Raw genomic sequence first — 16,371 nt, forward strand, 5'->3', positions numbered from 1 at the left:
GCATGGAAAGTTTCTAGGAGGTCCTGACATTTGGTGGCAGACACGTCAGCCTTGGTCGAGAGCAGTGGTGTCTTCCTAAGAACATTAAAGGCCATACGGTATTGAGGGTTGCCTACCTTCCATTAACATTAAGGGCCAAACCAAACATGATCGTATGCCAGGCACCACGTAACTGTTGTGAAAAAGTAAGGGATGAAAATGCCCGGAAAGTTTCCGGAAACATTGGAAAAAAAAACAGTGTTTTTTCGGTTTTTTTCCCTGGCCTCGGAAAAATTGGAAAGATTCAGCCTGAAAAGTAGGCAAAAAGTCAGGCATTCCGCCTGAAAGTAGGCACAAAGCATCCCTTTATCCCTACGTGAACACGATTCTCAGTGCACTCATACTACTTATACCCTGTTTTGATTCCTTCTCGTGCGTTTTTTGAGCTTGCTGTTGTGAATCTCGGGTTTTCAGTATAAGTAAAGTTGTAACAAAGCACAAAAGTAGTAGGTTTCATGTTCATAGTGTTTAAAAACTAATTTTTCCTATTTTTCCATTTTTTTCCAAATTTTTCTTTTTTTTTTCAACTTTTCCGGTTTTTTTCCGACCCTTTGAAAGTTTCCGGAAAATCTGCATCTCTTAAAAAACAAAGAGGACTCATTTGTCCCGTTAATTTAAACTAGTTTGTGTTGCAGAATACATGATTAGATATAAGGCTGGACATCGAGACTCCTGATCGGCAGGATCTGGCGGGGGATCTTGGGGATTTTCGAGGTGTACGGCTCCACGGCGGTTCCTGGCCTGCGAGGAGGGACCCAGCTTCCACCTTGGGCACTCTGGACGGAGTCATCGGAGTGTCCGCTCAGTCTGCCGAGATGGCTGTGACGCTGCTGCTGCTCGCGGCGTGCGCCGCGGCGCTGCTGCTGGCCGTGCTGGTGCGCGCGGCGCTCTCCTACGCGGAGTTCAGGAAGCTGGAGCTGGCCATCCCTGGGCCGCCCTCATTGCCCGTCCTGGGCAACGCGCTCACGTTCGCCGCCGTGAAGCGCGAGACCGTCTTCCAGACGTGTCTCGACATTGTGAACGCCCGAAGGGAGCTATGCCGGTTTTCGCTGTTCAACCAACTCGTCGTTGTTGCGTCCGACCCCGACGACATCGCCCAGATCATGAAGCGCAAAGAGTTCAGCGACAAGGCCCAGTTCTTCTACGGCTTCATCCGCTCCATCGCCCCGAAAGGGCTGCTGCAGATGAACGGCCCCGACTGGAAGGTGCACCGCCACGCGCTGGAGCCCGCCATCGCCAAGGAGGCCATCGAGAGCCACTTCCACGTGTTCTCCGAGGTGGCCGACAACTTCAGCAAGAGCTTCCCCCGCCATGCCTTCGACGTGCACAAGGCGCTGGCCCCGCCGCTGGTGGGAATCTTCATGCGCGTCTCCATGCTGGGCGAGGAGCTGGGCCCGGCCGACGAGCAGCGCCTGCGCAGCGCGGCGCAAATGTTGGACGAGACGCTGGAGGCCGTCAACACGCGCAGCTTCCAGCCGCTGCTGTGGCCCGACTTCGTCTACAGCAGGACGCCCATGGGGCGACGCATCAACCGCGGGCTGAGCGACATACGCGAGTTCGTGGACGCCGCCATCGTGCAGCGACGCCTGCAGGCCGTCCGCGACGCCGAGGAAGCCGCCCTCGGCCGCGGCGTCGCCCGCAAGCAGATCATGCTGGACAAGATGCTGCAGAGCGACGCGTTCAGCAACCAGGACATCATGGACGAGTTCTTCACGTTCCTCAGCGCCTCCAACGACACGACCACCACCTCGCTCAGCCTCATCTTCAAGATGATGTCCATCTCGCCGGAGATCCAGGACCGCGTGCGCGCCGAGGTGGACCAAGTCCTGGGCGTCGGCGCCGACGCGCGTAGTGTCGAACTGCAGGACCTGCCGAGGTAAGGGCGCACTGTAAAAACATTTCGCGCAAAATATCAAAAAAAGTTTGGCTAAGTTCTAAGTTTCTTTTTCGAACTGTTTGGAATTTTACAAAAATGTCGTTTATAGACGACACATGTCGTATATTTTCGAAATGCTTTGGCCCATTATTATGATTTTCAGCTTCAACAAGCCTGCTGTAAAAAAAGAGCTTGAATTTTTTTCGTAACAATTGTTTCAGTTGTGACATTGTGACATTTTGTCACGTTCGTTTCAACGTGACGTCACGTTCTTGGAATGAGAGTGCACAAGTGCGTTTTCGGCCATTTTTAGTGTATTGCTCCCTTGACGGTGGTGACTTCCTCTGCCCGCCCAGGCTGCAGTACGTGGAGCAGGTCATCAAGGAGACCCAGCGCATCGTGCCCTCCACCCCTTTCCTGGCGAGGCAGGTGTACCAGCAGACGGAGCTCGCAGGCAAGACGATTCCCGCCAACTCGACGCTCATCGTCAACGTGCACGGCGCGCACCACGACCCCGTGCACTGGCCGGACCCGTGGAGGTACGACCCGGAGCGGTTCGCGCCGGGCAAGCAGCACCACCCCTGCGCCTTCATACCCTTCAGCGCGGGGCCCAGGCGCTGCCCGGCGGGCTTCTTCGCCATGATGGCCATGAAGACCATCTTCGCCTCCGTGATTCGCGACTACGTCATCGAGCCCGTCGACGACGGCGTCAGGGAAGCCAAAGACTTAAAGTTGACCTTCAACCTCACCGCCAGGATTATCGGCGGCACGTTCGTCAACTTCAGACCGCGGACAACTTTAGCCGGCTAGTTGAAACACACACTAAATGTTATGTACAATTTTGTACGAGTCAGCACAGTTTTTTGTGCACACGAACTTTTCGTACAATTGCACAAATTTGCACAAATTTCCCCTTTTTGTGCAAAATTTCGTACAAATTTGAACGAAAAGTTCGTGTGCACAAAAAACTGTGATGTCTCGTACAAAATTTGTACAAAAACATTTAGTGTGCATCAGGGATGATACCCAAAGCGAAACAAAACCAGGCCGTTACAACGGCAGTTTGCATTTGAGACTAAAACTCAAAAAGCTTAGCAGCTACAACCAAGGGTACAGCTTATCCTTGGTCATCGGAGTGTACCGGAATTTTGTTCTTATACGGACTGAGTCTAAATTCCGCTTCCCTCGGTTTTGATATTTTAGGCCCCAAAACGCATTCAACGCAGAAAAATGCGTTATTTTTGAAGGAATAAAACAGTTGAGCTTTTGACCGATCAAAAGGAGGAGTTGGCGTGGATCGTGAACGCCCGGTATTGGAATAATATTTATGCCTTTGTTCCTGCATCCGCACTGTAAAAGGCGATAAGCCAACAGTTAAGCTAAAACTTTGCAATTTTTTGTACTTTTTTCAAAATCCCCTTTAAGGGGCGTCACTCATGTAAATCTTGTCAGAATGTCTGAAACCTGTCTGAAAACCTGATCAAAATTAGCGCACCTCTTAGAGCTGAAAACATCTCCTGACATTTTGTAGAACTCAAATCAATATCAGAGTAAGTTTTCAGAATTTCAGCTTTCAGACGAGCGCAAATTTTGATCAGGATTTCAGACTTGTTTCTAACGTTCTGACAAAATTTACACGAGTGGTAGTGAAAAGTTTTCGTACTTTGCTTCAGGTTGTTGCTGTATTGATGTAGATGATTATTCTTGTCGTGTTCTTTGTCATAAGATAATGGTGTTACAGAAAATAATAGTGGGATAAAAACATTTTTGGTGTGTTTTTCTTGCATTGGAAACAAGACAATTTCAGGACAATCTAGTACGCAGTTTTCTTCATGTTGGGATTTGTGGAAAGGATTGCACATACGCAATATACTCTACTTTCTTACGTAGGTCAAGCGGATCTACGCACAAAATTGCGCATGCGCGTGAAACGCACCGTTTGATGTGCAGCAACTTACACTTTTCTGCTTGGTTACGCACAGATTCGTGCATTTTAAAACTCATGCTTCAGGTTTGTTCAAAACTTATGCACAGGAAAAGACATAGTATTTTAGTCTGCAGGCACCACTTCCGGGGTGTCCAGCCAGGCCGTGAGAGTAGGCAACACTTCGTGAGATTGAGATTTTAAAAGGTTTTTATTTATCAGATGTTACAAACATATATACTCTCTTACTACGCTAAGTTTATCTATTTTACCCGTGGGCCTAAAATAGCTAGGTTTAGTGAATTTTATTTATTTTTAAGTTGAGTTTTCTGTTTGGTTAACCTTCTCTGTTGTGCTAATCTATGCTATGGTATGCTGGATGTTGGATTTCAGACCCACCCAAACTAGAGCCCTGGAGTAGTGGGAGAAACGCGACCCGCGTCGCGGCACCTGATTGGTGCGGCCATTTTGACTATTATGCGCAGTGGTGTTCTGCGCCGCTCGCGTCGTCTGCTTCAGCGGCTGCGCGCTCCCCGTCGGTCAGCGCTGGTCAGCGACCGTAACTAGCTGTAACCTTTGTACTTCGAGGCAAACTATTTCACAGCAAATTTCATCTACCCTCCTTTTAAGCCACAGTGGGTTTTTTCACAAATATGAAGGTTACTGTAAAGTGGAAAGCTGTGAAATATCACTTTTCAAAATAATTGTGGCATCATGATTGTCTTTTTGGTTTCTAGTTGCTATCCATAAGATTAACTTAAGCCCAAAGTTAAAGCACCCAACTCCCATTAGTTTCTGAGTAATTGAAGTTTACGTAACAAATTTAGTCGTTGGCTCAAATTCTCCTAGCAGAGAACGAAAAGTTGTCGAGACCTCTAATTGTTTTTACAAGTTCTATAGATTGATTTGCCTGTCCTGTGGCAAAGACGGATTTCCAAATTTCCATAATTAAACATAACTTTTTCTCAAAAAATATAAAATAAAACCCAAATTTAACCAAAAGTAGTGAAAAAAGAAAAACATATCTTTGAAAACAGTTTGGGATTTGAGAAAATGGCTAGTTATTTGAAATATCTCTCTATAACATTTTTACATGGACCTCAAAGAACAATCCCAAAAACTTTGGCCAGAATAAAACAAAAATGAATGCGTGGCCAGTTGACGGAGTGGGAAAAAAAATTCTTCAACATTCATCGTAAGAGTTGAGTGACCAGCACAGGCACATAGATATAAATGTATCAGTTCATGTTCCATAAGTCGCTCACATAAGGGTTCAGGTAACAAAGACTCTTAGAACATAAAGTACCTCAATTCCACCTTAAGGGGGGACCCTGGTGAAACTTTCAAGTAGGCTTCAAAATAATCCCAGAAAGTTGAAACTTTGCTTAATTATTAGTAGGGCTGTTATCAAGATTCCGCCTCTAAAATTTGTCGATAAGTCATCAATGAATAGAGTCCATGCAAGACCACTCATGTAGGTGTCAACCAGGAACGCAGAAAGTCTTTCTACGACAAAATTTTTTTGTCGCCTGAGTAAAGCTGTGAAGTTGAGCGTAGAAGCCAATGACAACTGATCTTAATGTTATTTCCTTCCAAATGATAAAGAAACTACCCACTTAGCTTAAAGGTGTTCAACCTGTTGAATCTGAAACCTTCTATGCACATTTTTATCTATGAACTTTGAAAATACTATTTTTGGCAATTTTGGCGATTTTTTCACCAGGGTCCCCCCTTAACGTCTCAAAAGATTATTAACATTTCTATTCAGGATTAAAATTATGCATTATAAGTTTAACTTTTGCCTATCAATTTTGATGATAACCAAATGTCATATTTTACATCTTACTTCAGGTCATTATGTTCCGAGCTGGAAACAATGTGATGAACTCAGGGTTTCCCTACAACCACAAATTTTTTTTCTAAACTAATTTATAATTTTCTGTAAAAACAGACAACTTTTTAAATAAAAGTATTTGCTTGTAAACAAACGCTTCGTTGCAGACACAACCAGCGGCGGCCATTTTGACTATGTATGAGAAATTGTCCAGACAGCATCCGCCCGAAAGAGCCTAAAATATGAGAAATCCAGCGGAGCATTTCAGCAGTTCGCGTTTCTCCCCCTCTCTAGGGCTCTAACCCAAACCAGTGGTCGGTCGTCGGGCGTACTCTGCAAACTCAACAGTGTACTCAGCACACTCTCTTTAGCGTGTACTGACGAGTACACTTTCTTCAGCGTGTGCTCACGAGCACACTCCCACGAGCGTGTACTCAACTGCATATATTTCAAAGATCTGAGCACACTCTCGTTGGAGTGTACTCATCTAAGCACACTCTCGTTGGAGTGTACTCATCTGAGTACACTCTCGTCAGAGTGTACTTGTGAGTACACGCCGAACAGAGTGTGCTGAGCACACTGTTGAGTTTGCAGAGTAAAGACGAACACTTCGTGGCCAGCGGCCAGCCAAGCGCCGTGAGAGCAGGCAACACTTTGTGTCCAGCGGCCAGCCAAGCGCCGTGAGGGTAGGCAGACACTCAGAAGGATTATTTAAGAAAAGCAGGATCATCAACCCCCTTGGATTGTTGCGATTGTTGGATTGACCACCAAAACTTCAACAATAGACCCATGGGTCTGAAATTTTGCCAAGGGAGTACAAAATGAGGAGAAAAAATCGCGACAAATCAAGGGGGTCGATGTAAGGTCCTGCCTTTCTTAAATAATCCTTCTCCGTGCGTTTGTCAGCGCAAAACCCACTCAGTCCATACGAAGTCCGCCTAACCTAACCTGAGCCGGATATCATCAAACGCAGCCCCTGTTCTTCCGGGCGAATTAGGAGCCAAGTAAGACAGACTCGGTGCGAAAAGGGGCGGGGGGAAGTGAGTGTGTGTTTGAGAGGAGGGTGTGCTCGCGCCGGCCTCTCGTGAGTGTGTGTGTGTGTGTGTGTGTGTGTGTGTGTGTGTGTGTGTGTGTGTGTGTGTGTGTGTAGGAGGGGAGCAAATAGATCTCACTTAGGGGTCGTGGGCTGGGCCGAGTGGGGGCTAGGCCAGGGCTAGGCCAGGGGTCTGAGCTCTCGCTTGGCCTGTACCTCCACAAATCTCTGACGGGGATGCGTCTCTGCTGGGGACGGAGCCGCGCCCCCCGCCCTGCCCCGCCACACGCAGCCCTTGTTAGCCGACACACTCTTGCGGTGGCGGCCGGGGCGGCCCTCCTCGGCCACGTCCAGGACCCTCCAGGACCCTCCAGGACGTCCTGTTACGCGGCAGACACCGGCCGGTCCACTACAAGTGCGTCGTCGAGGCCGAAAAAATGCCGACTCAGGACTCGGGGTCAGGACTCAGGGTCCGCGGGGCTGCGGGCTGGCTTGCCCTGGATCGGCCGGCCGGCGTCCGCCGCGCCCCCCAGAGGTTTCGCCGCCGTGCCAGGGAGAGGAGCGTCGCCAGCGCGGCCGGCAGGATGGCGCGGAAACGGTGCTTCCTCGCGCTGTCTCTCTCGCGCCCATACGGGACGCCCCATGAGTGCGAGAGAGACGGAGCGACGAAAAGACCCTCAGCCTGCTGGCGGGGCGGGCGCACAATGGGGCGTCGGGGCGTCCTCGCCTCGCTTTGCTTCTCGCTTTGCTTCTGGGCCCCACTTCCGTCGCAGCGCCACTCCGTGCACGCCGTGGCCAGGGCCGCTACAGTGTAGCCGCTGATGACGACGAACGCTTCGATATCCCGTACATTTCCCGTTCTTTCAGCGGCGGTCGGTCGCGGTCGCGCCACGCCGTCCCAGGCGCGCCCTTTCACACGCCCCGCCTTACGCCGCCCCGCCCCGCCCCACTCCGCCTAGCCCCGCCCCGCCCCGCCCCGCCCCGCCCCGCCCCGCCCCGCCCCGCCCCGCCCCGCCCCGCCCGCCCCCTTATCCCGGTCGCCGCGTCTTTTTCCCGGCGCGCTTCGGAATTGTCGCGCGTCGCGGAAACGTTGACGCGAGCGGCACCGCGGTTGGATTCGATTTCGCGCGCCGCGCCGTTCCTGTCCGCCTCTCTCCCTCTGGCCGCCGTGTCCGCCGTGGCCGCCGTGGCCGGGGCGACCAGGAAGTGGTACAAATGGAGTGATTACGACTACAAATAGCGCGCCGCGTGCCGGCCGTGTTTTATACTTAGCCATTACAAAGGCCTCTCCGGCTGTGTTGCCGCGCGCGCCACCCCGGCCGGGCCGCCCCCGCCGCCCTGATCCCGAATAAACCACTCGTTTAGCCGGACAGTCCGAACGGGACGGGCTAACAGGCGCCCGGGCCGGCGGGCCAATGGCGGGCCGGCAGAGTCGTTTTCGTCGCTCTGTCTCTCTCGCACTCATGGGGCGTCCCGTATGCGTGCGAGAGAGACAGAGCGACCAAAACGACTTTTGGAATCAGTCTGCAGCGCGGCAATGTGGCCATGCCGGCCATCCCACCGCAGACAGCTACAAATACCGCCTCTTGTACCGCGCCCCGCCCCGCCCCGCCCCGCCCCGCCCCGCCCCGCCCCGCCCCGCCCCGCCTACCCCACCCCACCCCACCCCGCCCCGCCAGAGGGGACCGGCCCGGAGAATAACTTTGAAACACGCTTTTCGTGGACCAAACTGCGGCTCATCCGGCCTTCCCGCTGCAAGCGCCACCCCGGCCCGATTTTTTCCGAAGACCCGCGCCCGCGGCCCTGCCTGCACGCCACGCCACGCCACGCCACGCCACGCCACGCCACGCCACGCCACGCCACGCCACGCCACGCCACGCCACGCCACGCCACGCCGGCTCGCACGGGACGCCGCCGACAATCTTTAACTTTACGGGCTGTTTAGCCCCCAGCCACAAAAGTTTTGGGCTGGGCGCCGCCGCGCTGCTGCGCCAAGGCTGCGCCGCCGCGTGCCGTAGACCCGACTAGGCCCTCATCACAAGCAATATGTACAAAAAACGAGAAACATGACCGGCGGGACGGAGGGAAAAAATCTGTGATGAAAATGAAGCGGAACTGACAAAGAGATGAGACGATGGGGAGGGAGGAGAAGCGGGGCGGGGTGGGGCGGGGTGGGGCGAGGTGGGTCAAAGATCGCGAAGGAAAAACGCACCCCGCTCCGCCCCCCTGGCGTGCCGATGGAGGGCCACATTCCGAAGACGTTCTCGGGCGGCGTGCCGCGGCGTGCCCCTCCCCTGCGTGACGTGCAGGTACTGCACTGCCAAACCAGGTGTCCGGGTAGGGAGAAATTCTCCACACTCGGCCGTGTATGGAGTTTGCAGTGGGGACACTTGAAGCACTTCAAGTTAGCCGGGGAGCCCCTGGCATGGCGCTCACGTGGAGAAACTCCACACTTGAAGTGTGGGGACTGAACACTCTGCACATTTAAGTGCGGAGACTTCCACGCCTCCGCCTTCCAAGTGTTCCACTCTTGCAAAAGCACGACGTGCAAAACCCGAGGGGGCCACCACTCTCATTTCAGGTGTACACAAGATGACGGGATTACGGGAAATTTACTAGGCACTCTTAAAACCTTACGAAGTATTTTGAGCATACGTATAACAAACTAAAATACTTTGTTATACGAAGAAATCGTTCGTAAATTACAAAGTATTTTCTTTGTAAGCTTACGTATGCTCAAAATACTTTGTTATACAAACTACTTTTCTTTGTAAGGCCCAAAATAGTTTGTAAGGTTTTCTCAGTGGGGATTACGCGTGAAATTTTCGAAAATTGGTTCGAAAACGTTGAAAAAAAGCTCAAAAACATAGAAAAATGACTAAAAACGTTGAAAAATGACAGAATTTTGTCAAGGATTACGTGATTACGCCATGGATTACCAGAGATTACCAGCCAATTTACACAGGATTACGGAGGTGGTGGCCCCCTCGGCAAAACCACATGGTTTCACAGTGTGGCACCGCAGGGCTGGCCTCTGCGGCTGGCGTGGCAGCGCGCTCTGCACAAAGACGAAACACGGATAGCAATGCGGATTGTGAGTGTAGGGCCGATGTTTGCCCAGCGGTGAGTCCTGGCTGGGGTCGCACGCACTCCATCGCGTTTTGGACGGTTTCACAGTGCGGCGACGCCGAGGCGACGCTCCACGCCGTGACGGTCCTTCATCGCACATCGAGTTCGGCGTATTCTATATTTCCGCGGCTGACGCTCCGATGAAGCGAGGCATCGAAACGGTTTTTGCTCCGAGGAGAGGTGCTGTAAGCTTTATACCCTTTACATTCGAGTTTCGTATTTGAATATGAATATGGATGCAACTTTTATCTTTCATACCTTTGTAAAAAGGTATATGCAATTTCACATTGAATGGAAGAAAAGTAAGTACACGCGAAAAGTACTGAGTGTTTTGCTCTGCGCTCTGCGCACTCGGTTTCAAGCGGGAAGAACCCTCGTCGTAAGCAAAACGTATTTCATGCTTCTACCGAGAGCCAAGATCGGCTCGACCCGGAAGTTATTTCTGTTCCGAATCCCGTCTTGCGTCTTCTTTCTGGTTCCGATCGAAGCTACACTGTAAAAATCCTATGGAGGATCTCCTATGCTGGCGGTCTGACACACCGCCTGCGACTTACCTAGTGCGTGCTCGGCACGGCGGCGCCGGCCCCGGCCGTCGTCATCAGTAGATTGATTCGGCGAGTAGTTTTCGTCGCTCCGTCTCTCTCGCACTCATGAGGCGTCCCTTGTAGATGCGAGAGAGACAGAGTGACGAGAACGGCTCTCGGAGTTCGTCTGCAGCCCTCCGCTACGACGGTGGCGGCCCTCGTGGCGTTCGCAAATCTTGTGATGGCTCGGTGCTCGGTACTTCCGATGTCCTAGACGTCCCTGAAAGAGAGACAGAGATCGAGCGAGAGAGCGAGAGAGGGAGGGGGGGAGAGAAAGGTAGAGAGATTGATTTGATTTCACTTATTGTTCTAAGGACTCACAAACGAGCACTTATGAGTGCCACTGGCATGCAAGCCCGCCTTCCAAATCAAGAATTACAAATTAATGATTGGCTGAGCGATAGCGAAGCCTGTTACTCCAGTCGGGTTGAAAAGTTTTTCATGTCTGTCTGTCTGTCTGTCTGTCTGTCTGTCTGTCTGTCTGTGTGTCTGTGTGTCCGCACTACTCCTCCTGAACGGCTCGGCCGATCTCGGTGAGATTTTGCACACTTTTTAGGTATGTCCTTGGCTCGGCACACGCGAAATTTCACTACCCTAGCTCAAATGGTTCAGGTTTTATAGCCGAAAAACACCTAAAAAACGGCGAAAAATCGAGTTTTTTGCAGATAGATCACTCCGGTCTTGGAGAATGGGGGGTCTGGGGGGCTGAGCCCCCCAGCCTCGACAAGATAAAAAGTGACAAGGGTCAAGATCGTGTTATCTGTAGATAAAACAACTCTGTTTAGAATGTAGGGGGTCTGGGGGGCTTCAACAAGTTAAAAAACAACCGACAATGGACAAGCCATTGCCTGCCGCAGGCAGGCTAGCGCCGCAGGCCAAGGTAGGTACGCCAGGCGTGGATTGGAGGAACAGGCAGCGAGACATCGCGAAGCCTGTTACGACAAGACGCGGTCTGGCGTAAACCTACCTTGTAAAAATTGTCATAAACGAAAATAGAGATAAACACTTATAAGCTTGTCACAAAGGACACCTTAAACTAATAGAACAGAGAGAGAGGGAGAGAAGAAAGAGAGAGAGAGAGAGAGAGAGAGAGAGAGAGAGAGAGAGAGAGAGAGAGAGAGGAAGGGACCGGCCGCCGAGGCGCTCGAGTCGCGAGGCCCTCCAAAGTCCTTTATCGGGTCCTTGAGAGAGTGTGCTGCGGTCCGGCACCGGCCAAGGGCGGCCAAGGGCCACGGGGGCCACGGAAGGCCACGGAGGGTGCGCGTGGCGTGGCGTGGCGCGTCGTAGCGTGGCGTGGTGCGGCGTGGCGCGTCGTAGCGTGGCGTGGTGCGGCGTGGCGCGTCGTAGCGTGGCGTGGTGCGGCGTGGCGCGTCGTAGCGTGGCGTGGTGCGGCGTGGCGCGTCGTAGCGTGGCGTGGTGCGGCGTGGCGCGTCGTAGCGTGGCGTGGTGCGGCGTGGCGCGTCGTAGCGTGGCGTGGTGCGGCGTGGCGCGTCGTAGCGTGGCGTGGTGCGGCGTGGCGCGTCGTAGCGTGGCGTGGTGCGGCGTGGCGCGTCGTAGCGTGGCGTGGTGCGGCGTGGCGCGTCGTAGCGTGGCGTGGTGCGGCGTGGCGCGTCGTAGCGTGGCGTGGTGCGGCGTGGCGCGTCGTAGCGTGGCGTGGTGCGGCGTGGCGCGTCGTAGCGTGGCGTGGTGCGGCGTGGCGCGTCGTAGCGTGGCGTGGTGCGGCGTGGCGCGTCGTAGCGTGGCGTGGTGCGGCGTGGCGCGTCGTAGCGTGGCGTGGTGCGGCGTGGCGCGTCGTAGCGTGGCGTGGCGTGGCGTGGCGCGTCGTAGCGTGGCGTGGTGCGGCGTGGCGCGTCGTAGCGTGGCGTGGTGCGGCGTGGCGCGTCGTAGCGTGGCGTGGTGCGGCGTGGCGCGTCGTAGCGTGGCGTGGTGCGGCGTGGCGCGTCGTAGCGTGGCGTGGTGCGGCGTGGCGCGTCGTAGCGTGGCGTGGTGCGGCGTGGCGCGTCGTAGCGTGGCGTGGTGCGGCGTGGCGCGTCGTAGCGTGGCGTGGTGCGGCGTGGCGCGTCGTAGCGTGGCGTGGTGCGGCGTGGCGCGTCGTAGCGTGGCGTGGTGCGGCGTGGCGCGTCGTAGCGTGGCGTGCCGCGGCGTGGCGCGGCGGGGCGCGGCGGGGCGTGGGCGGTGGCGCGCGGTGGCGGCGGCGGCGGCGCGGGTCCAGAGCCCAGCGCCAGCCGCGCTAGCCTAGGGCGCAGGGCTCTCAGCGACCACAACAATGTGTTACGCCACCCCAGAATGCCAATTTGGAGCGCGGCCGCTAGTCGCATGGCTTGGATCCCCCTCTGTGCGGAGAGGCGTCGAGGGCGGGGCGGGGCGTACCACTTCGGCCTCCGCAGCGCGGACACTGGCGGCACCGGATGCTCCGGCTTTTAATTATGGAAGGCGACTCAGGGGGCGCGCCTCTGACTCGCACATTTTAAATTTTCAGTCGCCGGCACCTTTTCGACTCGTCGGCGCCCCCCTTGGAGGCCCCGCCTTGGAGGCCCCTCAGTCCGGCATTACCTGTCCGTCCCCCGCGCCTCCGCGTCCAGGGAACGCCACTTCCGGTGGCCGGGAATGAGCCGCGAGGAAGCAATGAGCATGCAACAGTGAAACGGAGGCTGAGGGCTCGGCCCGGCGTCCTAGTGGACTCTAGACCGGTGGACGTATCCCAGCAGAACAGGCGTATCTGTGGAGCACACGGAAAAAAGGAATTCGTTGATCCAACGAAAATGTTCGTTGATTCCGTGATAACCGAAAAAAATTGTTGAAGTTACGAAAACTTTGTTTGAGTAACGAAATTTTTGTTGGCAAAACTAACAATCTTTTAGCGCAACCAAAAGATTCGTCAAAGGAACAAAGTCATGATTTTGTCACTCCCACTAACTTTTTTGCTCCGCCAACGAATTGTTCGTCATACCAACAAATTATTCGTTACGTGAACAAACTTTTCGTTACTCAAACAATTTTTTTTTCGGTTATCACGGAATCAACTAACATTTTCGTTGGGTCAACGAATTCCTTTTTTCCGTGCAACCGCAAGAAAAGGCGGATCTGTTGAAGGCCCAAGAAGAAGGGCGGATCTGTTTTTGATACCGCAAAAAATGGGCGGATCCAACTTTTTGGTTGATTTTTTGAGTACTAAACCAAAATAATCCTTACTTTCTGAAACGTATTTTTAAACAAATATCTCAAAATCGACCAAAAAGTTGGATCTGCCCTTTTTTGCGGTATCAAAAACAGATCCGCCCTTCTTCTTGGGCCTCCTACAGATCCGCCTTTTCTTGCGATCGCTACACAGATACGCCTGTTCTGCTGGGGTACGTCGCTGGAGGCGGCCAAAAATTGGAGTAATTGTCCTCTCTTGGTCGTGCGGAGGACCCAAGCCAAGCGTTGTCAGCCATCCAAGCACGCAACCGCTCCCCCCCACAAAAAAATGTCAGTTTCCTGAACAAAGCATAATACACTGCATCAAGCGACTTGATTGGATCAAGTCAATGAACTTCAAGCGACTTCAAGGCAGACATCTCAGCTCCTGGAAAATAGATCCTCTTTCCTAGGATGGGCCCTGGACTTCCACACAGTAAAAACTCTACGAAGAACCGCTTTGTAATACGAAGAAAATGAAGGCATTGCAAAATCTACGAAGAAATGCTTTGTATTACAAAGCAAAATGCTTCGTATTACAAAGCAAAATCCTTCGTAATACGAAGCATTTCTTCATTATACGAAGCAATTCTACAAAGCGTTTTCTTTGTAGTCATGAAGCAAATGCTTCGTAGGCTTTTAAGAGTGCAGGTCCACTGCGGCAAAAGGGTACGGAAAATTCTGTAAATAGCTTGTGGTAATTCTCCGTAGCCCCCTTATCAATATTCACCGTAGGCTCTTACAGTATTCTCCGTAGGACCGCACAGTATTCTCCGTAGGACCGCACAGTAATCTCTGTAGGACTATACAGTCTTCCAGGTCATACGGAGAATACTGTGCGACCCTACGGAGAATACTGTAAGAGCCTACGGAGAATATTGATAAGAGGGCTACGGAGAATCCTGGCAAAAAAATTAACAGAATTTTCCGTATCTTTTTGCCACAGTGTCCCGTACTGCTTTTGCCGAGTTGCTGCAAGAAGTTCGAGACAAGGCCTTTGTTTTTTTGGGTCTGCATGTGCATCCACTCGGCTGACAATAATCTTCAGTCGGCTGACCGGCTGTTTAAGCGGAGCGCTGTTTACTTCAGCCCTTCTCTCTGTCTCTGTCTCTCTGTCTCTGTCTCTCTCGCTCTCCCTCCCTCCCCTTCTCTCTCTCTGTCTCTCTCTCTCTCTCTCTCTCTCTCTCTCTCTCTCTCTCTCTCTCTCTCTCTCTCTCTCTCGACGTGTGTCAGCGCCGCCGCAGTCGGGTCACTGTTGTCGATCGCCCTACTTGTAAAGTTTATGACAAAAACGTCGTGTGTCGCTCTGCCGGCCCCGCCTGCTGCTGCTTGGGGCAGAATGATTACGCCGTGAGCGCGCCGCGCCTCAAAGCCCAGCGAACGTCAATATTAAATCCAGCCCTCTTGTTTTCATCACGGCCCGCCCTGGCTTCCCCTGAAAGCTCATTTGGTTTGGAACGGGAGCGCTCGCTGCTCAGCCGAACTCTCGCAGCCATTTTTCGCTGTCCCGGTGGGTCGGGCCGGGGGCTCTCTGGACTGGAAGTCGATTTCGCCGCTCTCTCGCACTCATCGTGGAGCGTCCTCCGTAGGTGCGAGAGAGACAGAGCGACGCGCAAACGACTCTCGGAATCGGTCTGCTGGCCTGCAGGTCCCGGGCTGCGGGTGACGCGTCGCGAGGACGGTCCGGGACCCCGGGACCCCCAGGGATCGCCATATCGAGATTGGTATCGGGATTGGGATCGGAGCGATGCCGGCCGACGACAGCCACTGTTTCCAAAACGAATGTGGCGTCAAGTCTGTGGACTGTGAAACCAAGGGTGCGAAACTCCGCACTTGCGGAGGTGTTGAATTCGCAGTCTCGCAGGGTTTGCAGTCTCCGCACTACTTGAGGTGTGGCGTTCTCCACGTTTGGACCATGCCTACTGACTGGGGCTCTGAACTACTCCACGTGGAGACTGCGATCCGCTGCCAACTCCACACGTCCGAGCATGGAGAATTACTCCGCGCCATGCCGTGTCCCCCACGCTTGGTTTGACAGTGTTGGAATTGAGTTGAGTCCCGTGTGAGTATGATGTCATCACTTTCGTTGGAACGCGAACGGTATATTTAATTACTGCGTGTATAAACGTGCGGACGTGTCTGCCTGATTATAATTAGGCAGGTCGGGGAGGATTTCGACGTATTAGCTTGTAGGTACATCGAGCTACAATTATATCAAATAATATTCCAACCCTTGTTTTACCGTTTATTGCCTTTACTTTGTTACTTCTGAATTATTACACATTTTGTCAAGTCGACAAGTCGAAGTTGTGACCTGGTGCTCGGTAAAAACATCTCCTGGTAATTAACCTATGATCCACGAAGCGGAAGAAGGGGTTAAGTCGAGTTGATTCAGTGACCTCTTATCAGTCTATCAAGTAAACATGAGCGAAAATTTGGTACAAAAATAAGTGTGGTGAGACACCTCCCATCCTCTTGAATCTATTTTTAGATGACATTCCCCACCTGTTCTTCCACCTTCAAGGTTTAGGCCTTGCACAAGTGCACGGATTCAACTGAACTTATCCCCTTCTTCCGCTTCCTGGATCCTATATTCCTGGGGATTCAGGAGATGGATTGGATCTACCGCGTGCCAGCCGTTCCAGCGGGGCCGTCACGCACTTGACCATTCGAGTCCCGTTTTGGCACACGCCGAGCCGAAAACGCCGAGAGCGGCTCGCAAGCTTTGTGTGCGCCTACACTGGCAAGCTGGCAGCCGACAGGCTGATTGCAGTG

The 16,371-nt window shown here is 53.0% G+C and overlaps 1 protein-coding gene across 1 annotated transcript; it reads left to right on the forward strand.

Moving 5' to 3' along the window:
- Positions 1–1,142: 1,142 nt before the first annotated feature.
- LOC117651230 (cytochrome P450 4V2-like) lies at positions 1,143–2,725 on the forward strand. The gene is made up of 2 exons (XM_034395046.1): positions 1,143–1,915; positions 2,272–2,725. The coding sequence occupies exons 1-2, from the start codon at positions 1,143–1,145 to the stop codon at positions 2,723–2,725; spliced, it is 1,227 nt and encodes a 408-aa protein (XP_034250937.1).
- Positions 2,726–16,371: the final 13,646 nt, after the last annotated feature.

The sequence above is a fragment of the Thrips palmi genome, unplaced genomic scaffold (genome assembly GCF_012932325.1).
Source record: "Thrips palmi isolate BJ-2018 unplaced genomic scaffold, TpBJ-2018v1 HiC_scaffold_5, whole genome shotgun sequence".
NCBI classification, from domain to species: Eukaryota; Metazoa; Arthropoda; class Insecta; order Thysanoptera; family Thripidae; genus Thrips; species Thrips palmi.